This window comes from Opisthocomus hoazin, chromosome 5 (genome assembly GCF_030867145.1).
Source record: "Opisthocomus hoazin isolate bOpiHoa1 chromosome 5, bOpiHoa1.hap1, whole genome shotgun sequence".
NCBI lineage: Eukaryota > Metazoa > Chordata > Aves > Opisthocomiformes > Opisthocomidae > Opisthocomus > Opisthocomus hoazin.
The window spans coordinates 54,435,678-54,457,380 of NC_134418.1; the positions used below are offsets into that span (position 1 = coordinate 54,435,678).

A 21,703-nucleotide genomic window follows, 5' to 3' on the forward strand; every position below is an offset into this window, starting at 1 on the left:
CTGCCCCCCAAGTCCCTGCAGCCCCTCGCCACTCCGGGGTCTCTGCCCCTCACTACGCCCAGCGCCCACCACAGAAAACCCACACCCCGGGCCCGAGAGAGCGGCAGAAGGCAGGCGACGGACCCATCCCGCCAGCACCGCCACCGCTCCCGCCCGCTTCCATCATGACGTCAGGCGCGCGCGCCCCTCCCAGCCGCGCGCCGCCGGGGCGGGGCAGGGCGGGGCGGAGGAGCGGGAGAGGCCGCCCCGGGGCAGCGGGGCGCATGCGCCCCGCCCGGCGGCCGGGCCGGGCGCAAGATGTCGGCGCAGGGCGATTGCGAGTTCCTGGTGAAGCGGGCCCGCGAGCTGGTGCCGGGGGACCTGTGGGCCGCCAAGGCCTGGCTCATCACGGCGCGGAGCCTCTACCCCGCCGACTTCAACATACAGGTAACGCGCGGCCGCCGGCGCCACGGACAGGGGCGGCGCGCCGGTCCCCCACACGGCCTTGCGGCGGGCGCTGCCTCAACTGACGGGCGCTTCGGCCAATGGGGGCGCGGGGGCGGGGCGACCGGTTGCCGTGGTGACGGGGACCCGGCGGCGCCGTCTGGTCCGCTACCGCCGTGCCGGGGAGGGCGGCGGGCGGCCCCGCTGGCAGGGCCCAGGCCCAGGCCTAGGCCCGGCGCCTTTTGCAGGCTCCCTTCGCCGCGTTGCGCTGCCCGCGGAACGCGCAGGGCAAGGCGGCGGCGGCGCCCAGCCTCTTGCTGTGGCGGCCGGCGGTTAACAACAGAGCGGCGAGCTTGGGCTTCGCTGCGGTAAAACCGGCTCCTGCGAATGCTGCGTGAGAGAAGTGGAAGCGTTGTTGTTTTGACAGCCGAGGGGAAGGGGCCTTCCTGCCGCTCGCGTCTGCCCGTGGCGGCACGTTTGGGCTGGCCGGTGCGCCGGGCCCGGCCGTGCCTCTGCTGCTGTGGCCGCCGTCGCGGCTCGGGGTTCTGCGTGGCCTTGCACGGGAAGCAAACCCCGCTCAAAGAGCTCTCTGAATTCTCACTCGAGTTCTTTGTTATTTGTGTAAAAACAAAGCCAGCACGTTAATATTAGAGTGCTTGCCGTGAAGTGTGCTTCGCTAGTCTGAGCTCAGCTCCTGACTCCCACAGCAGATGTGGCCACCCTTGCATTTTCTGCCATCCGGCCTGCTGCGGCGAATCGGGGACAGTTTTTTAGAGCGGAAGGATTAATGTGAGTCTCAAATGTATTCAAGAAAGCTATCGTTCTGTTCTGCTGTCCTGCAGTATGAGATGTACACCATTGAGAGGAACGCTGAAAGGACGGCGTCTGCGGGCAGGCTGCTCTACGACATGTAAGTAACCAGAGCTGGAACTCCGCAGTTACGCCAGGTGCTGCTTTCCATAAATGTCAGAGTTTCCAGAAATATAACGTGAGTGTTCTTGGAAATCCACGTGGATAAATTAAGCAGAAAAGGTCTTATTAATTAAAAATAAACAGCAAAAAGGAAGGTTTTATTTTCCATTTGCCCATGGACGTTCTTTCATAGGAAGATTTTGTCTTGGAAACGGATTTTGAGATCACTGTGCATTCCCTGCCTCAAACTTTATTACAGGTTTGTGAATTTTCCAGACCAGCCTGCTGTATGGAGGGAGATTAGCGTTATTACGTCAGCATTAAGGAATGACTCGCAGGACAAGCAGACACAATTTTTAAGAGGTAAGGATTCCATTCGGTCAATAGGGAGAGTCCTGAAGCAATCTGAAGATAAGTCCTCTGGTTACATATCTAGTGTGGCAAGTAAATGTCCGTCTTTTTAACTTTGCTTGTGGGCGGGCTGCAGATTTTTTGCTCAGTTCAGCCCTAGAGACTTCATTCAGTATGTTAGGCTTAGGAAACACAAAGAAAGGGACATGAGAAGCTGGTTCCCATTGCTTTGTATCTGGTATGGGTAGACCAACTCTGCCAGAACAACAAGCACTTAGAAGAGAGATTGCATAGGGAATAAGTGGAACGGGACTTATAGACTCATTAAAGCTGGAAAAGACCTCTTAAGATCATCAAGTCCAGCCATCAACCCAACAGCACCACGCCTGCTAAACCATGTACTGAAGTGCCACATTTACACATTTTATGAACACCTCCAGGGATGGGGACTCCACCATCCGCTTACGAATCATTGTCCCACTGATGGCAAAGAACAATGAGTGGTCATAAAAATGGAGTGAATTTGTACATGTGAAGTGAGGGTTATGAAAATGAACAGTGACCAGAAGGGCTTGGCGTTCACTGCTGGCAACCACAGGCAGTTTTGAAAGCAACATTTACACGTGACAAATTATAATCTGCTGTTTGAATATGTGCTTCAGAAGCTCTTAAGGACAAGCAGTGTGTAACTACATACAGGCTATTCCAGTTAAGGAAACACTTGCTTTTTCATGGGTGTGTTTATTTTTCAGAGAGAATACATAAAACATACACGGAGAATGTGTTGGTTTCTTTTTTAGTGTCTCATTGGAAGTTTCAGTTGAAAAAACTACCTTTTAATAACAAAAGTAGTAATTGTAGAAGTGGAATGTAAGTAAAAAAATAAATGAACATTCTTGGAAAAGCATCTTAAAATGTCAAATATTTAAGTATTAGGATTTTCAGTATTCCACTCATTAGCAGTCTTACTTGTTAATTCAATTTCTGTTTACCCAAGTAAACACAGATAAATATTCATATGGTCTTCTCTGAAAGAAACAGCTGTTTTTTTTCCAGAAGTAGACATTAAAAGCAGAAAAAAGCATAAGGCAATCTCACTCTGCGTGGCAAGGTGATGTGGACTAGTCTTTTTACCCTTTGCTAGTCACCTTTGCAATTTAGACATAGCAAGTTAAAACGTTTTAATTTTTTGTTTAAGGATTATTTGAAACCCTTCCTGGTCGGGTCCAGTGTGAAATGTTACTGAAGGCCACAGAGCAGTGTTTTAACACGTTAGAAAGGGCAGAAATGCTACTACTACTTCTGCGACGTTTCCCAGAGACTGTGGTACAACACGGGGTAAGAGAAACTTATACTAAGTCTTCAGGATATTGGCATTCTATTTCTTGAGATTTTGCTGAAATGTGTTTTCCTTTGCTTAGTGAGAGGGTGAGTGTTTCTATTCATGTTTAATTGTGGCTTATAGTTCAGATTGCTGTATCTTGAGGTTACCACCAGGAAAGAATTGGGCAGAAAACAAATGGAGGCAAATAAAACAATATTCCGTGCTTTTTGAAAAAGCAGAATAGCATAAAAAAGAGTGTAGGGGAGTATTGTAGTCTAACAGAGAATATTGTTTCAGCGTTTTGTCAGTAAACTCCCATTGAGGGCAGAGTGCTTTGAGGTTATGAGTGAACTCTAACAAGCAGCGTGTTTGCTCTGACTTATGGAACTACAGCTGAAGCTCTTTAAAATATGACCTACTTTTTAAGGACAGTTTAAGGATAGTTTAAAAATAGTTTAAAGACTATAAAACCTGTTAGTTCTGAGAGTGACTTCCACTAACGTGTTCTAGCTTGTACTAACATCAGGCAAAGTGCACAGTCAGTTACTGCAGCTCAGGTGACAAGCTGCAACTTTAAACCCTGGTACCTCCATCACTTTCACCTGTCTGTGGACATCTTTACTGATACAGTCACATGCACAATTTTTCTCTTGATCTTGTTTCGCTATATCCTGGCATTGCTTTGCGCCTTTTACTAAGTAGAGATAGTTTAACTATGTATTTAGAGACTAGCACGTGCAGTTGCTATGTAATGAATTGCTACTCATGCATCCGCTGAATCAGCTCCATTGAACTGCAGTTTAAAAAGTTCTGAAACCACTGTTCCAGTGTTTGATTTTCACCTCTGTTTACACAGGTAGGCCTTGGAGAAACATTATTAGACGCTGAAAGTATTGAAGACCAAGAATCCCCAGTGAATTGTTTTAGAAAATTATTTGGTAAGAAAATATTAATGTTCTTGTTTTATTATACAGCTTTTTAGTACAGCAAGATTCTGCATTCAGTAAACTGCTTTCAAGATATTAGGATTAGAAAACTGCTTTAGTCAGAAGAGGTTCAGGCCCCATTAGGCCAGGCTGACCATACAGTACAAATTGGTATTACACAGTCATTCATGTGAGGTTCTTTGTGATCCTTTGCGGTGTATGGTCAGCCAGAGACAGAGGCCTGCATTGCTGACTGAGTAACCTTACTTAGGGCAAATAGAACAAAAAACCCCCACAAACCTGAAGGATTTTTTGGTTTGTTTTCTATTTTAGTTTGTGATGTTCTTCCTCTAATAATTAACAACCCTGATGTTCGACTCCCTGCGAGCTTGTTATATAAATACCTGAATAAAGCAGCGGAATTTTATATTAACTATGTAACTAGATCTACACAGACAGAAAGCCAATATCAAGGTAAGAATATTTTTACAAAATTAACCTTTCTTGGAATGTATATTGGTATTACTGAAGTGACGTCCATAAATGACGAGTGCATTACTTTATGTAATGTATCCTGTAGCCAAGTGTAAATAGTAGTATTTGATGTTTCTTAGTTCTTTGATACCAAATCACCTCATGATGCTTCAGCTACTTAGCCATGATGCTCATGATGCTTCAGCATATGTAGTGAGAGGTGGGACAAAATGTCCAAGATCTCCTTATCCAGCCTATCAGCTCTCTTGTACTAGGAGGCAGAAATGCCTACTGCTCCCTGTTAGCCTTCTCAGTAAAGAAAGGTTACCCTGAAAACTCCGGTGTACATTTCCACATGTCTCCCTGTTGAAAATAAATAAGTTGGTTTGATTTCTTTATGGAGAGAAAAAAGTGCTTTTTTTTATAGGTTCACAAGATTCTTCTGATATTATGTCTCCAAGCAAGCGTAGCTCTCAGAAATACGTAATAGATGGTCTCACAGAGAAGTCATCCCAGATTACAGATCCTTGGGAGAGGCTATTTAAAATATTGTCTGTGGTGGGAATGAGGTGTGAATGGCAAATGGATAAGGGAAGAAGGTGAGAAATTTGTACTTTTCCAGGTATTTCTTCTCAAGGAGAATTTGGCTTTTCAATTCTTAAGGAGATGGGTTGAAGAAGGATTTTAACATGAGGACATTGTACAGTCTTGAAAGAAAAGCTGCACTGAATTTACACACAATGTAAAGCAAAAACGTGGACCCAGGGAGCACTTTCAAAATAGGCTCTAAACTAAATCTTTGTTGATGAAAGTCGTATGTAAGAACTGTAGTACTGTGGGGTATCCTTCCCTAGGTGCCCCAGCAAAGAGAAACTTGGTAAATGTTCAGTGAAGTTTCACTGGTGTGCATTCCCAGCCTCCACTGATTTGCAGCTGCGGGATTTCCTTGGCCAAAACCTGAAGTTTTTCTTATTCACTGTGCATTCTTGCCTTTAGTTTTGGAGTCTGTGTAGCATCCTGAATTCTTTTTGTCCCTCTTCCTCAGAAGTCTTGGTGATATTTTGCATCGAATGAAAGACCTCTGCAGATACATCAGTAACTTTGATAGTGATGCACATGCTAAATATAAGAATCAAGTAGTGTATTCCACGATGTTGGTCTTCTTTAAAAATGCATTCCAGTATGTCAGCAACATCCAGCCGTCACTCTTTCAAGGTCAGTTTCTAATGTAACTTTTGTAAAAAGTTCTTTGTGATTTCATTGCTAATGTCTGAAATATCTTTTCTTATTAGTCTTTTGAAACTGTCATCTTACAAAGTGACATGGGTCTTTTTAAAAATTCTCCCAAGCCATTAGTCTTACCAGCAGAAGTAGTTCATGACAACTGCTGTGGTGGATCAGACCAAAGATCAATCTGACTTGGCATCGTGGTTTCAACCTTGGCCAGCAGCAGGTAGTTTTCTGGCAAAGAGAAAAGTAACTGACCAGATGTTAGGAGAAACATCTCTAGTGTTGATTCCTACTCTTCCATCAGCATCGTGTTTGTTTCGTTTTCTCTTCCGATTCTGTTTCCTCGAAGATGATATTTTCCTGGCTTCCTTCAGTCAAAAGATTGTACAAAAAGCTTCCACAAATTAAGTGAAAATATTTTTGCATTAGGAACACACAAGAAACTTATAATTAATCAAATAAAAACTGAATAGGAAAAGATTTCCTGAAATTCACAAGCTTCCAACTTGGCTTTATTTGTATACTTTAAGCATAATCTTATTTAGAACTTATTGAAATAAACAGCAGCATAAAGAGGAATTTTCAACTCCTAATAGTATGCTTCTTCACTCACTGCTAGGGAATTCCTTGCAGCAATTACAATAGTCATCATAGGTAATCAGTACTTATTAACACTACAATTAGTGATTCGTGATGAAACTACAATTTTAGTTGTGTTTTGTGTTCATAAGTTTCAGCACAATTTCCTGTGTGGAACAAATGATCATTTGAGTAATGAAGCACTCAATACAAATGGTGGGTTTTAAACAACTTTACAGAAAGTTGGGTAATCAGTTGAACAATGTCAGTAGGTAGCTAAGCTCAGAAGACAAATGGCATGGCAACTTGGAAGCAGAGAACTTGTAGTCACTTCAACAAACACAGAAACTGACTGAGTTGAGTTTTTTGTTCTGTCCAGAGGAAAGAAGAGTTAACGGTGGAGCAGTGAGATACTTCAGCTGTGCATATAGTTTTAGCTGCTTGATTCTGAGTTGAGTAAGAAAGCAGGTAAAGCACTGGTGAAAATGTTCCTTTCTAAGTTGTACAATTGAGTATGTTAAAGCTCATGTTTTCAGACTGAACCACCAAAAAAAATATACTGAGATAGCAGAGCGCAGTCCCTTTGGTGCAGCATTTCTGGTACCCTCTGTCATTTCCTGACATCAGGAAAGTATTTCCAAGAGATCTGTTACTCATTTCTGCTTTAGCATTAAAGTCTGGTGGTATTCAGCGCCTTTCATATGCTTTCTATCATCAGGGTTTTTCCTTCTCCTCTTTGGAGGGCTCGCTGTAGAAATGCAGAATCCTATGTATTTTGGAAGCGTAGTGATGGGGAAAAAAGCTGTCTCCTTAATCCGGCAGCTCTGAGCTTTGATCGGCGACTTTCTTCTCATGTGTATGGACTTGGAAGAAACCTCGAGAGAAAACTTCTCAATGCATTTCTCTTACATAATTCATATTTGCCTTGCTGGAGACTTGAGAAATGAATGAGGCAATTCACACCTCTCATAACTTTCAGGCTGCCTGCAAGCTTGGCAGGAGTTGCTCTTTGGGCTGATGCTTTTAGGGGTTTATTTATAACACTGTGCTAGAAATCAATTAGAAACTCTGTAAGCTTAGATTCTAGAGCTTGGTTAGATGGAAAATCACAACATTGCTTTTTGTGTGGCTGTGTAACTTTCAGAAATGTAAGAGAAGATTTGCAGCCCGAGTCAAGCCTGAGGTTAGGTTAGGTTTTGTTTTAATTTAGGACCAGAGGTTTTGGAATAAAGGCTACAGTGCGCTTGCCTGCTACTGAGAAAAGAGCATTTTTCTGGAAAGCAAAGCGCTTGACTGGTATTCATTCAAATCAGTATGAGCAAAAGAAAAACCCACTCTTTTCTTCTCAGGTGTTAGATGTAGGCAGCTCTTGAGATTTTAGTGATAAAACTCTTCCAGCATCCCAGTTGTGGTACTTTCGTATCTGTTTGTCATGGATGCTATTTTCTGCATTATGACTTGGCTCTGTTTTCAGTTCACACAGGTTAGATTCAAACACAGTGGAATACATGATGGTACAGGAGAGTTGATTTCAATGTGTTGTAGCCTTTGTGCAGGGGACATTTCAATGGTGGTATTCAGTTTGAACCTAGTCAGAGGAGGTAACTATTTGTTAAGCATGCCAGGTAGGTTGTTTCTTGTAACATTAACTTCTGTTGTAGTGGACTCCTTACACATCACTTCTGAGTAGACGGGAAAAGCTTAATATAGGTTCTTTTATATCGAGATGAAATGTATTGTCCTTATACCAACATCTCAAATTATTCTTTGCAATTACGTATGAGGCCTTAGCCTCATGCCTTTCTGCAAATAGAAACAGAAGAAATGCACATACTGAAAATACTTCTGAGCACTACTGTCTTGTCTGGTGGAGATTTCAGAAAGGGAAAGCAGATTAATGGATTTCCCCTTTCCTTTATATTTGTTTTTTCTGAGCTTTGCACATCTATATACAACTCGATTGTGCAAAAGGAGAAAATGTTTTCGGAAGGAAAGCTTTCTCAGTAATGGCCAGGTACCAGTGTTCTTTGAGATTAAGAAGTGGTGTTCCTGTTTTATATCTAATGAAACTTAAGCACGAAGGTCTGAAATAACAGGTACCAGATGCCACCGGATGTTCTGTGACACCAGTGTAAGTAGAAATTATGTCTTCTATGCTTCAAAATGAGACTTCTCTAGAGGCTTTGAGGAGTCATGATGGGCTCTGGCAATCAATTAAGGGTTAATTCTGTACACTGAAATCACTGGGGGCAAAGTTGACAATGAATGAACCTACTAGATAAATCTTGTGATAAAATACACTCACTTCTTTGAGGCATCGGTGCCTGTCAGCATATTGATTTGGTTTCTCATGAGAATGTTTTGAGAATATTGCTGTGCTTTACCATGTTTATGGCTGTTAACTTTGCAGCTGTTTGTTCTGTTCACCTGTTGAATATTTGTACTTCTATAAAAGAAAATAATGCTTGATGAGAGAACACCTGCTGCCTGACTATATCTTGTGACTGCTCTGTAAGAAAAGGATTCAAATATATTCTGAAGCTCTCAGACAAACTTTTGTGAGGTCTGGTAAATGCATTCTGACCTTTACCGTAAGGCTGCTTTGAGAAAACCATAGCTTTACCAGCATAGTTTAAGCCTATGCAACTTAAGTGAATTAATTTCAGATTGTTTTCTCTAGCATTATAATAATTACTTGTAAAGGAAACAAAACCAGCTTGATGTAGGCATGAGACCTTTCAAATCGCTTTAGAGCAATCTTGAATTAATTTGTCTTTAAATCCAGGTCCAAATGCTCCAAATCAAGCCCCACTGGTTCTTCTTGAGGATGTGACCAACATCTATGGTGATACAGATATTGATCGTAACAAACACATACACAAAAAGAGGAAACTTGCTGAAGGGAGAGAAAAAACAATGGTAACTTCTCTAGACATTTTCCTTCCTCACAAGAGTGGCATTGGTACTAGAATTTAGACAATAGTCATTTTGACACAGAGGTAACAGACATATCTTTAGAGCTACCCTGGAACAGCTGTTTATGACCACAATTTGCAAACGAAATTTTTTTTGGCTAAAGCCGTCAAGAATAAAAATTTTTTGTAGCAATTGCTGTAGACACGTATGTGCTGATGTGAATACCTTAACCTGAAGGAGTTCAGCAGAGACTGCAGAAATTTTTAAAAATGGTAGCTACAGCAGTCATGTTCTACAGCTCAACCTCCAAATTAATTGACTTTTCATGACTGGAACTGTGAATACATCTATTTCTTTAATAGTAGAAAACCACTATTTTGTTGAATTTCTTTGCTGGTAGAAGTATGCCCTTATACAAGAATTACATTTCCTTTGCATTACGCCACTGTAGGCTTAAACTGGGTGATAAAGTACGTATGTACTTCAACAGATAGTCTGCCTGAGGCTCAGTGGAGGTACGCCATGTTTAACAGAATGAATTCTTTTGGGGTACTGTTTATCACACTGAGTTTCTTGGTAGTAAAACAGATTGTTCTAATATTAAAACAAGCTAAGTGAAAAGTCACTTAAAGGCACTTAAACTAGGATCTTAGCATCTCTAGTGCAGAATTGTTTTCGTGTGTTCAGTGGAACTTCTGTGACTTTAAAATCTTTTGAAATAAGTATAAATTAAGTGAATCTTTTTGTTTTATACTAACTCTTAAGCAGAGCTCAGATGATGAGGATCCTTCTGGGAAGGTGCGAAGTCGCCATATTACAGTAAACAAGGCAGATCTCGCAAACTCTATTGAAGTATTAGAGAGCTTTAAACTGGCAAGAGAGAGCTGGGAGCTGCTCTGTTCTCTGGAATCACTCGACAAAGGTAAGGCTAACTGCAGGCAGAGTTGCATTTAGGCTTCATTACTGTGCAAAGCAGTCATTTTACTATTATTAAAATAGAATTCCTGTCATTGTGAATCCTTAAAATTGAATTTACTTTGGGTCCAGAGTATTTTTGGTCTAAGTTCCAGTAAGAAGCTTTATCAGTTGTTGCGTTTCTGAGTATTTTGGTCCTGGATTTCATTTCCTTCTTCATGCATCTTTGCTTATTTACCCCCATTTCTCTTGGAAGCAGCTTTTACCGAAGGAACAGTTGGTTAGTAGTAGTGCTGATAATACTCGGTGAGGAAGTGCTGCTAATGGCTGCTTTAGTTCATGCTTAAGATGATGGTGTCTTTATTCTGTCTCTCCCTTTCTGATAATATCTGGTGTGATAATCAAATTTCTCTTCTAAAAAGCAGCAGATAGTACCACCTAGCTGCTTTTAGATTTGTTGGATGCTGTGAAGTATAATCAAAATATGATTGTATAGGAAGAGAGTATCCTATATTTGAAAGATTTCACACTGTTACTGTTTTGTTTTTCTCATTTTTAAATTCCGCCCCCCCCCCCCCCCCCGATAACTGATTTTTAACTCAAAGACTCAAAGCTGTGAAATGCTTCGTTTTCTACTTTTGCTTTTCTGACCACTGACACAGAGTTCACCAGAATTTGTTTGTCGTGGAAAACAGACACCTGGCTCTGGTTAAGAATCTTTCTTACAGACATGATCATCTACCAGGTAAAAAAATAAAAACTAATAAAAATGACAGTTACATTGCTCTTTCTTTTAGTGAACAGCTGTTCTGATTAGCCACTTTGACTGCTTTAAGTGTCTACTGATTTTATCCTTTAAAGCATGACCCTTTTGGGGATGGAATCATACCATTCCTACCACAAGCTAGGTACTCTACTTAGGATATTCCTGCCCCAATAGCTGTTTGTTGAGTCCAGCTAGTTTGGGCATATGAAAAAGACCTCTGCAATGGCATTTTGACTTGTGGATATATATAGCATTATGGAAGAAAAGTGCATTTTAATGTCTGTCAGTGCATTATTTTGGAACACAATCAGATAGAAGAATTTTCAAAGAGCAGAAGATTTTACCATGTCTCAGTTAAAATCTATCATTCTCTTCAGAACTTAGGCTGACTGTACTCATTCCAAATACCATCTGTAGAACAAAGCTTGTTCTTTTATATTTTTCTTTTGGAGGTTTCTTGTTTTTGCCTGTACTTGTACCTGAACAAGAGCTATTTCAAATTCTATTATAAAGTAATGATTAACTAAAAAGCACAATTATTTGTTTCAGTTACAAATGCGATTTTGTAAACAGACTTTTTAAAGCAGAATTCAGTTTGTCTTCTCACTGCCTTGCAAGTGATTGATCCACACTCCTGTACGCAGCACGTCACTGGAGTGTTCTGCTAGATTAAAATTCTGAAGCCCTGTTACTTGGGCATGCTCTGTTTTGAAAGCTTTCTGTAAGGGAATTTTTATTTCTGTCTTTCTATGCGTTGTATACAGAAGATCCTAACACTGTCTTTTTATATATTTTTTTAAAGGGGCAATACAAAAAAGCAATTAGCAGCCTACATCACTTGGCAGCTCTTCAGGGCTCTCATTCTCCACAGCAAATTACAGGACAAGGATCATTAGAAAATCAGAGAGCGCTAATCCAGTTAGCAACATGCCACTTTGCCCTTGGAGAATACCGGGTACGTACAGCATTCCATACAGTGGTCCTTCATCATCTGGCCCCGGGGTTCCCATTTATATTCTTCCTTTGAATTTTCCTGTTAGGCTGCTTTCAGCAAGGTATCAAACATAAGCTAGAGTCTACTAAAAAATCCATGCTTCGCAGGGGGAAGAATTGCATTTCCTGGCACATAAACCATTAGCATCTCTCATATAGTCTTATTTGGTAGTTATAATTTGGGGGGTTTAGTTATGATTTGCCATAGCCACGAGTGTTTGAGTTGTCTGTAAATGTAACCTTAAATTTGAATTCCTTTACTGAAACAGTTTTAAATACTGAGGGAAAATTCTTATGTATAGGCTTCATGTGGCAGATGAAAGAAAAGATTTATAGAAAAGAAACTTCTGTGATCATCTTAGAAAAGAATTAGTTATGAACTGGCAGTATAAGAGACTCCAGAACAATATTATGTGGCCTGACCTCTGAACTTGCTCTACCTTTGCAATACATATTTTGTGGTTTTAATATTGCAGGAGTGCATGGTGGTCTGAGGTCAGTCAGTGTCAGCACTAATAATAAAGGCTGGTCTCTTAGGATCTAACGTCATCCTAGTACTACTGGACAAGTCTTTTTGTCCCTTCCAGTTTACTGCTTTTTTATTGGAAATGTGATAATATATCCCCAGACCTCTTACTGTCTCTAGGAAATAGTATTAAAAATTCATTGCATTTCTGTCATGCTGTCAGGTTGCCATTTCCCTTTCTATTTTTACCATGGACAGAACAAGCTTTTAAAAACTATTCTAAGAATTCATTTGAAAACTTAATCCTTCAAAATAAAATAGTTTTTGGTTGCAGTTATATTAATCTTGAAATGAAGAATGCAAATACATTTTTTTCACAATTAAAATGACTTGTGTAGGCTCTCAGAGATTGTTTAATGACAGCTATGTCTTTTTGCTCAGCCAACAAATTACACATTAAGTCCACTCAAGTTCTAGCAGATAATTTTGCGATTGTTTTTTTATTTTTGCAGTGTCTGAAATTTTTAATCATTATTAACATACCTGAATTTTAAGGACTTTAATTTAGGTGTAGCATTATCGTGTCTCTCTTCTTCTTTTTGTAGCAAACATGCGAAAAAGTGCTTGACCTCATGTGCTGTATTTCACTTCCAATACAAGAAGGAGGTAAAGTACAAGAGGAGCAACCTAAAGTAAAGTCTAAATTCAGGAAAGGTATGGAGTTGCTGCTACCCTAAACTCAGTTGTCAGCTCAATTTTAGCTCATGCATTTCAGTTGAGTATATAATTCTTCTCTTTTTGTATTATGAAAAGGGAGGAAGTTCTTTATCCCCTCTTGGTTTGTGAGTGGTTTTCCTGCTGGTACCTATTAAAATATATTGGTGATAAAGTCCAACCACAGGAAAACAGAAATGAAGAAAAATTTTTAAAATGTGTAACTTCACATTTTGAATCATTTGTAATTTACCTTCAAAGTTTTTCTCCCTACGTGAGATTTGGCAATTGTAAATTTGTTTTGCACCATTCTAATTTCTTTCAGATTTAAATAATTATGAGACCACTAAAGAAGTTGCATGATAAACTGTTCTGTTGCAGGGTCTGATTTGAAGCTTTGGCCATGTACCAGTAGAGCTATCATGCCTTACTGCCTTCATCTATTGTTAGCTTGTTTCAAGGTAAGCTACAGTCAAGACTTCAAATTCTCTCATGTCTCTAAGGCCTAGTTTACACATCTGGGGACCTGCAACTGCATGGCCTTATCCCAGCGGTGTTACTAGGTGTGAAGGGCTGTGCCTCAAGTGCTTCTCACCTAAATGGGTTTGTGAAGGGTCTTTTTCTGGGGAGGGAGGGAGTGTTGATGGAGGAGGGTTTGTTCTCTCTTTTTTTTCTCTTCTATTCATTTTAGTTTTGGACAGAGGAGATAGAATTAATCTCAAAATATTTTTGTCTGTATTCAGACTTCCCTTATAGGACAGTGGAGAGAATTTGGTATTTTGGCTGGAAACTTCCAACCTATTTTAAATGTATAGATTAGGGCAGAATGGAATACACTCCTAAAGAACTTCTTTTGTATTTGCACAGATGTAGGTGAGATTAATCCCATATATTTATAAAAGCAACATGTGTTTCCTGATTGTCTCAATGTCAATTTTTTTCCCTGAAGCTCAGAGCTTTCACAGACAGCAGAGATGACATGGCACTGGGCCACGTGGTTGTTCTGCTTCAGCATGAGTGGCCAAGGGGCGAGAACTTGTTCCTGAAAGCCATCAACAAAATCTGCCAACAAGGAAACTTCCAGTATGAGAATTTTTTCAACTACGTCACAAGTATCCTTTCTCTAACCGAGAGTGTCTTTGACATCCACAACTACGTGCTGGGGTGTTGAAAAAGCTGCTGGATAGTTTTAGCAGCAGCTCTCTCCCTGAATCACATTCTGTATTTATTTCCATACCATGCAAGCCTCTTGTAATAGGTAGCAGTGCACAATGGACAATAAATATGCCTCCTGTCACCTCTTCTGGCACTTGAGAGTACCCTTAAGTACATTGCAATTGCACTTCCATTCAGAAAAACAGCAGCAGTTTAGGCTGCTCCTGCAAGTGATTGCAGTCTTTTCAGTAAGGTATACAGGACATTATACTACAAGGGTGTTAACAAAAGCATAAAGCGGTACTTACGCTTCAAAGAGCTGAATGTCAGAGCTGAATTATTTTGGCTATTGTTTATTAAATGCTTTGTGTAGGTGAGATTTTTGGGTTGAGTAAGATAAGGAGCTGTGTCAAAGTTCATGCAAAGCGTGTCCAATTTCTATATTCATATATCTGACATACTCTTTGATCAGCATACACGCACATGGACAGTTTAGTGGTTAACCTGAATAGGCATCCAGCCATGGTCCTCAGGAATCAAGGGGTCTAACTCCTAACTGAGACAACTAAAAAGGCTCTGCTGTTAAAGGAAGGGGGGAAAAAACAAAAAGAAAAGCTAAATAAGGGACCAAAATAGAAAACTAAAAAGGGTGGTATGTTCCACTGTGGTGGCATTTCCTTCAGTCCCAGTCTCAGCCTGCACTGCTTTGATAACCTGCAAGGCAGGAAAAGGAAGTAAAAAAACTAGGGAATTTGGAGAGATGAGCTTTCTTTACCTCTGACTGTACATGAAGAAATTAAGAAAGAAAAAAAAAAAAGACGTATGTACTTTGCAATTTAAAATTTCTCATGAATTTGTGGAGGAACAGAAATACATGCTGTGATCTTCTTTACCACTTTTAAGAATAAGGTACTTCAGTAGCTGTTCATTTTGACTGTCAGCAATGTGGCTTCAGATGCGAGAGATAAGGAATGTTCTCTATCATTTTTTCTCAAATCTTTAACGTTTTCTTCAGATATTGATATGTTAGAGGAATTTGCTTATTTAAGAACACAGGAAGGAGGGAAAATTCATCTGGAACTGCTGCCAAATCAAGCAATGTTGATAAAGTAAGGATAAAAAAGCATTTACTGTTTTCTTTGGGGGAAAAAAAAAAGGGAGTATGTTCTGGTTGTCTTTGCTTTCATGTAATCTTCTGGATAGTAAGTTTGTGATGTCTTTGAGATTAAATTTAAGGAGTTGGCTAAGGAGTTCAAACAAGGCCATGAGTTTCTTTTTCTGACTCTCCTGCTGATCTGTGAATTCTTTGGGGGGTTCTTCAACTTTAAACTGTTACTTTTATGGAACTTTATTTTTAAGTGTGGCATTTGCTTTAGAATGATTCATATTAAAGTGATTACAGTATTGCTTTTTCAGCCAGACACTTGCACTTTGCAGGAATTCCTTAAATAACTGGGCCTGAGTGCAAGGTGTTGTTGGTAATTTTGCTCAACAGTAATGCTGAACAGAAAGCACTATTTGTTGTAAACAGAGTTATGAAAGACCACTGAATGATGAAAAACTTAAGTATTAAACAAATTAAATTACACTCCAGGTAAACTCTAATAACCTTTCTGTCAAAACTAGCAGGTCATCTCTTGCTATGTACTGAACAAGCTTATTCTGCTTAGCTTATTACGAGATGCTGAAGGAAATTAATAATTTGGATTAACTTCCTAGGTGTTCTTAGTTTTGAGTCAAGACTGAACAAGTATCTGCTGCAGGGTTTTAGTGGCAGAATGTTTTGGAATATCCTGGTTCTTTATGAGAACTTGTGGTATTTTGTTCTGTAAGAGGGGGGCTGCTAAAGTTTGTTGTGATTCCAGTTTGGCTTAATGTATTATGGTTATTCACTAACTAGAAATGGGCTACAGCTTTAAAAAAATGGGAGCCTAACATTATAGACAACTGGATCCAAATTTGGACTAGTAAATAGATTTTCCACAGTTCTAGGTAACCAACACAAAAATGAGATACTAGGTGTAACTAAAGAAAAGAAAAAGAAGAAATACAAATGCTTAATTATATGACAGAGAATTTTTTTTAAGCTCTAGATTTTCAAACTCTTGCCCTTGCTGTATCTCACTGCTTGTAACCAGCTGTATGAAAACAAGAATCAGAGTATGGTGCACTATGTATGATACTAAGTAATAAGCTTTGTCAGCAAAAGGGCTTAGCACTGAAGACTACACCTGGTAACTTCTTAGCTGCTGTCTCAAGTTAGTTGCAATAGTTTAGCACTATTTCTCTGCATCACAGCTTTTATTTTGATTGGCGTGGTAGCTGTTACGGTTCTGACCCCACCAGTCAGGAGGCAGGTAGTAAGCAGTGTTTCTAGCAAGACAGAAACCTCTCTTTCACCTCCTTTTGACCAATGCTGTGTTTCCTGAATGGTGGAAATGCTTGTCGAAGAGCAGTCCATTTCTTTGTGCTTATTGAGCCAAAATGGTCAAATACCCCTTCCAGCTGGAAAAGCCGTGTACAGTGTCTTATGTGTCTGAGGTGTGTACGACGGGAACCACTTCACCAAAGAGCGGAAGGGAGGGAGAGTTCAGGGTGTAGTCCACTAATCGGAGATGACTTCTACTCTGCTGGTAGCCCGGATGTTTTTTTAGCTGGACTGGCTGTGAGGCTCAGGGATGGTGTCACCCAGCAGTGTTGACCATAGCAGCACTGATCAGCTCATGGCCTCCCGTAGCTAGGGTTTTAGATAAAAGTGCGCCAGCACAGCCCTGTTTCCTGGGACAATGGTTGGTGGGCTCAAAATCTGCAGACTGTCTTTCATGTTTCAAAACTTAGCATCAGTTCTGGTTCTAAGAGCTGCTGCACCACCCCCCAGTAATTAGCAGGGGCAGCTCAGACGCTGTTCAGTCATGCACAGGAAGACTGTGAGTTTGCCACAGCAGCCCAAAGACGAAGCAGTTGCTCCTTTGCCTGATCATTCCTTGGCATAAATGTATATAGCAATCCTACATCTTAATTGATGGGAAATGTATTACAGATAGTGTATGTTTTTTATAAGGACAGCTTTTTGTTTTGTGACTTGTATTTTCCTCTGCAGGTGAATTCCACATTCTTTTTCCATTACTCTTCCTCAGTACCTTATACTTTATGGAAATTATATTCGTTTTTCTGAACCCAGGAAAACAAACTGCAGTGTGGTTTTCAAAAGCTGAAGTAAGATCTTGGTAGCCTGCAGACTTAGAATCAGGTCCGGCAAAATATATATATATAGCTTGTAAGCTTTCCCTTTGCTTGTATCCATTGTGGGAATATGAAGGTCCACGGTTTTGGTTTTAACTGGTGACACAGCCAGCTCATTCCGTTTGCAGTGTCAACAAGACTTCTACGATGGCCTCTAAATTCAACCACTAAGTGCTTTTGAAGTAAAGTCTCATAGTTTTACTGATTATACATGTCAGTAGTTGGCAGTGTTAGCTAGTGAGGTTAAAGAGAAAAAGAACAATATGCAAGAAATGACTGATTCATATCGTGCTGCTATTTTTGATAGATCTTACTCTAATTAGACTAATTTTAGCCTACCAAACTGCGTAAACTTGATGTGAAAGCTGTTGAGTGTTCTGCCCCTATGCACAGTCACATCACATCTGCATTTGGGGACAGAGGGGGAAAAGCTCAGTTGGTTTGAAGTGAAACAAAGTATCTTGAAAGTGTAATTTTTATTCTGATCCTGCACTTGAGTATGTTTAGTTCTGACTGCAGATCTTGCAAACAGTAATGAAGGCACAGTTGCGCAGAATCCCTTTTGCAAACATATGCTGCTCTTGGACCAGTAACATCTTGCTGTTCCTTTGTCTTTTCTGTTCCCCGTGTCCATTTTTGCAAGTACTGGACTCATTCATGCCAAGAACTCCTGGAAAATGACCTTATTTGAGTAATTCTTGTGAATATTTTATTTCAGGTTATTGTAGCTGTATTGTAGAGTGTTTCTGTACTACTAAAATGTCCCATCTTTATTTGACTTTCATAAGTATAGCTCTCCATCCATATTCATTAAAATAAATTATAGATACTAACCAAAGTGCCCACCTCTGAGATCTGAAGGTAGGCACCTAACTCAATATTGTAGGTATGTAAGTACGAGTCTTGCTTCTGTGCTCCCTGCTTAGCATCTATGGGGGTGAATGATGCACGCAATACTTGGGTGCCTAATAAGATTAGGTGACATTTTGAGAGACTTAAGAAACTAGACCTGTTCTCTGTATACCACATTTCTCCTTAGGTGGGGCATTGCATTTGCTCTAGGCTGGACATGTGGGGTTATTATCTTGTGCTACAGATAGCATACAGAGATAAGGACTAATTTCACAGAGAAGACAAACTGTCTTCCACTCGAGACGCCTTTTGGTGGCTAGTTCATGTGGCCGTAGCCATAAATGGGAGGTTGCTCTGAGTGGGCATTTGTCCTCTGACGTCGTGACTTCTTCTAAGAGCCATTTCTGTATGCAGTTTGAATTTGAAAAGGTGAAAAAAGCCATCTGTGGGCTAATGAAAAGATACTTGGGCAACCTGTAACAAGCACTGTCATGTACTCAACTTGGCCAGTACCCACTGTGCATGCACTCAGCTTGGGCTCAGCAGCAAGCCCCGTAACTCCCAAGTTTTGGGCTCTCCCAGTTCGCTGACGTGCTCTTGCCAGCTCTGCAGGGAAGCTGTGGTATCTGCAGCGCTCCTCTGATTAAAACTTTTCTGATTGACACACTTCCTGGGAAGAGCTCTGTCAGTTCATCACAGTACAACTGTGAATTGGTTTTGCACCTACTGCTGTCCTTTCTCCCAGTGTAAATGTCCAAAAATATGTGTATATATTTAGACCACAGTTGCAGAACAGCCTTGCAATGAAATCTGGGGATATTTGCATATTTGTTTGATGCTGTTAGGGTCCTGCACCCCTTTGGCTGCTCAGTGGTCATATTGCTGTGTGGTCTCACCCTAGTTCTTTGTTGCTCCTTTTTCTGGAGAGTTGTTTTGCACCGGAGGGGGGAGTTGGTGTGTGGTTGTTTGAATGCTGCTATTTGCTGTTTTTTAAAGGACTTCTAGCCCTCCCATGGGGTTACTGCAGCAGGAATTCATACCTGTGCTACAGCCCAGCATACAGACTGCTGACAGGTACCAAGTGGAAAAACCCTGCTCATAGTGTGCTGTGTTTTGTCAACATGTTTTACTGCCCATGGTTTTCAGCAATTTGTTACTCAATATTTATCTTTTTTTTTTTTCTCCATTTGTGCCTACATTGCCTGGCAAACCATGTTGTTCTATTATAACATTTATTTTTCTTTTTCCCATAAGTTGCCAGTATCCGTGTCCTTTCAATTTAATAATCACTGTTGAATTTAAACAACAATGTAGAAATCCCCCCAAATGATACCAATGTTCAATCATGTATTAGCAAGACTATAACCCTTTCTTTTCAAGATACTGGTCACTGGATCTGTTTGTAGCTACTTTTCTTCATTTAAGTTGTTCTGAATTCTGTTTTCCAGCTGTTGTGTGACACACATCTTCAGAAGCGCTGCTGGCTTACTCAGTAGCTGTAGGTTGCTTATTCTCCTTTAGGTTGTAACAGACCATAGTGGTCAGCTGCCAGCAATGTTGAAGACAGTAAAGGTGGAAAACAGGGCTTATCCCGTAACCTCTGAATATGGTGGAGTATTTTCAGTGCAGTTTTGCTTCACTCGGCGTAGCTCATCAATGAATTGCCCAGCAGTCTCCAGGCTAGTCTCTTCTTTGCCTTTTCCACGTGTTACAGAGGTCTCTACTGATTTGGCAGAGAAGTCTCTTCTCAAATGCTGGACTTGGTGATTTAAGTGGAGATGGGGCGGTGTTGTTGGTGAGGGTAATTCCCAGACTTTTCCCTTTCTTGTTTCCAGCATCTCTGGATTGTTATAGAGGCCCTCACCTTTTATTTTTTATTTCCATTCTGTCTTTCGTTGTGCTTGCTGGGTTCACTCCAGTTCTTCCCTTCTTACCCATGAATCAGGACTTGTCTCAACGTTAGCATTATGGTTTTCTCTCTAATTTAATTTATGCTGCTCCTTTAGTAGTGCTAGGGCTCTCATTTCAGCACATATCTTTTGCTTCCCTTGCAAGTGGGGCTTGCAACTAGATGTGACAAAGTCGTGATCTTACTTATCCAGTTCTGGATCAGTGTACGTGAATTTTTGTGCTTTGGGGCTGCAGAACATTGTTTTAAGGACAAGATTTAGGTATTGAGTGCTACAGGACAGTGTAAGGATCAAGAATTGTTCATAAGAATGGCCTTTAACAGGGCAATATCCCAAGTTTCCCCAGCCAGCATCGCTTTATCTTGCTCAATAGCTGGACCTGTGCTCTGTTTGCAAGTAAGTCCTGAACTTTTCCTCAGAATAAATGTAACTCCTGCCTGGTGTCTAGTATCTCCACAAGAGCTGGCTTCTACTGACGCAGACTCTCAGCCTGCCTTGATTTTGGCTTTGTGTCGGCCTGTGAAGCGTTCGCTGTGCCTTTCATTAGTCAAGGAGTTATCAGTGCCCACAGGATTGTATAGCTCCTTCCTGCACTTCCCTACTGGTACAAGATGCCCTCTGCTCTTTATGGTGGCAGCCGTCTGCCCCCTTCCTCCAGAGGAAGCAGGTTAATCTTTTCACTCTTCTTTCAAACCCAACTATTTATAGAAGTGATTACAAGGAGGAAGTGGCCTGGGCAGCAAAGGTAGATAGGAAAAAAAGAAAACAGACTTCCTTTCCCCAAGCAAGGAGAACTCTGTACATGCTGGGTTAAGAGACTAGATTTTCCTGTTAGCCAGAAAAGTCTTTTTCCCCCCAACAGCCATAATAAAAGCAGTGAGAGCATCGACTTGGAACTTCTAACTGTTGAAAGACTTGTAAGCTACTAAACACCCGATTTTTTAAAAATAGCATAGTATGGACTATTTGGCTCTCCTTATATAAATTTGGGTATGGACAGTAAATATATAGTAAGTGACATGCAGCACCTTTTAAATTACTGTAGTGCACCAAATAACCATTACTTGATTTTGTCTGTCTCTCTCTCCTTCATGGCTTAAGGCATCATACAGTGACGCGGGGTATAACTAAAGGAGTGAAAGAAGATTTCCGCCTGGCCATGGAGCGCCAGGTCTCGCGCTGTGGGGAGAATCTCATGGTGGTCTTGCATAGGTTCTGCATTAATGAGAAAATACTGCTGCTTCAGACTCTTGCTTGAATGGAGTGGATCATCATGCAGTGTTTCTTACGGAGAGAGGGGAAGGCTCTCAGTTGTGTGAACAGTAGCATGGCAGTGGAAAATCGCTTGTCCGGAGAGTCAAAGAAGTTCCCTATGAATTACACGTTCTGCAATACACAAACGCTACTCGGTGTTTGTTCACTGCGTAGTTTTCTCATGTGGGTAGATCAAACTTTATAAATAAAACTTTGTTTAAGAAGTCTTCTGTAATGTCCTATTTATTTGGGTTTTTTTTCCATAGCATTATACTGAGGTCTGCGTCTTAGTTCTTTCTG

General features: G+C 40.8%; 1 protein-coding gene across 5 annotated transcripts; it reads left to right on the forward strand.

Moving 5' to 3' along the window:
* Positions 1-237: 237 nt before the first annotated feature.
* On the forward strand, positions 238-21,628 carry INTS10 (integrator complex subunit 10). 5 transcript variants are annotated; one of them, XM_075421315.1, is made up of 18 exons: positions 238-426; positions 1,266-1,333; positions 1,595-1,698; positions 2,885-3,024; positions 3,867-3,948; positions 4,270-4,410; positions 4,838-5,009; positions 5,456-5,625; positions 9,005-9,138; positions 9,901-10,057; positions 10,713-10,795; positions 11,619-11,771; positions 12,881-12,989; positions 13,371-13,450; positions 13,939-14,101; positions 15,160-15,253; positions 19,236-19,313; positions 21,251-21,628. In XM_075421315.1, exons 1-18 carry the CDS (start codon positions 298-300, stop codon positions 21,405-21,407), a joined length of 2,214 nt encoding a protein of 737 aa, XP_075277430.1. In that variant the 5' UTR covers positions 238-297; the 3' UTR covers positions 21,408-21,628. The 5 variants fall into 5 exon arrangements, with proteins under 5 accessions (XP_075277430.1, XP_075277431.1, XP_075277432.1 ...); XM_075421316.1 differs by having other exon boundaries at positions 9,904-10,057; XM_075421320.1 differs by lacking the exon at positions 238-426 and adding an exon at positions 607-817.
* Positions 21,629-21,703: the final 75 nt, after the last annotated feature.

Bases quoted from the DNA above. Each gene is read 5' to 3' on its own strand.
- INTS10 (XM_075421315.1), top strand. From the start codon at position 298: ATGTCGGCGCAGGGCGATTGCGAGTTCCTGGTGAAGCGGGCCCGCGAG. The intron at 5,010-5,455 runs GTGAGAAATTTG...CCTCTTCCTCAG, and splicing joins CAAATGGATAAGGGAAGAAG to AAGTCTTGGTGATATTTTGC. The intron at 12,990-13,370 runs GTATGGAGTTGC...GTTCTGTTGCAG, and splicing joins AAAGTCTAAATTCAGGAAAG to GGTCTGATTTGAAGCTTTGG.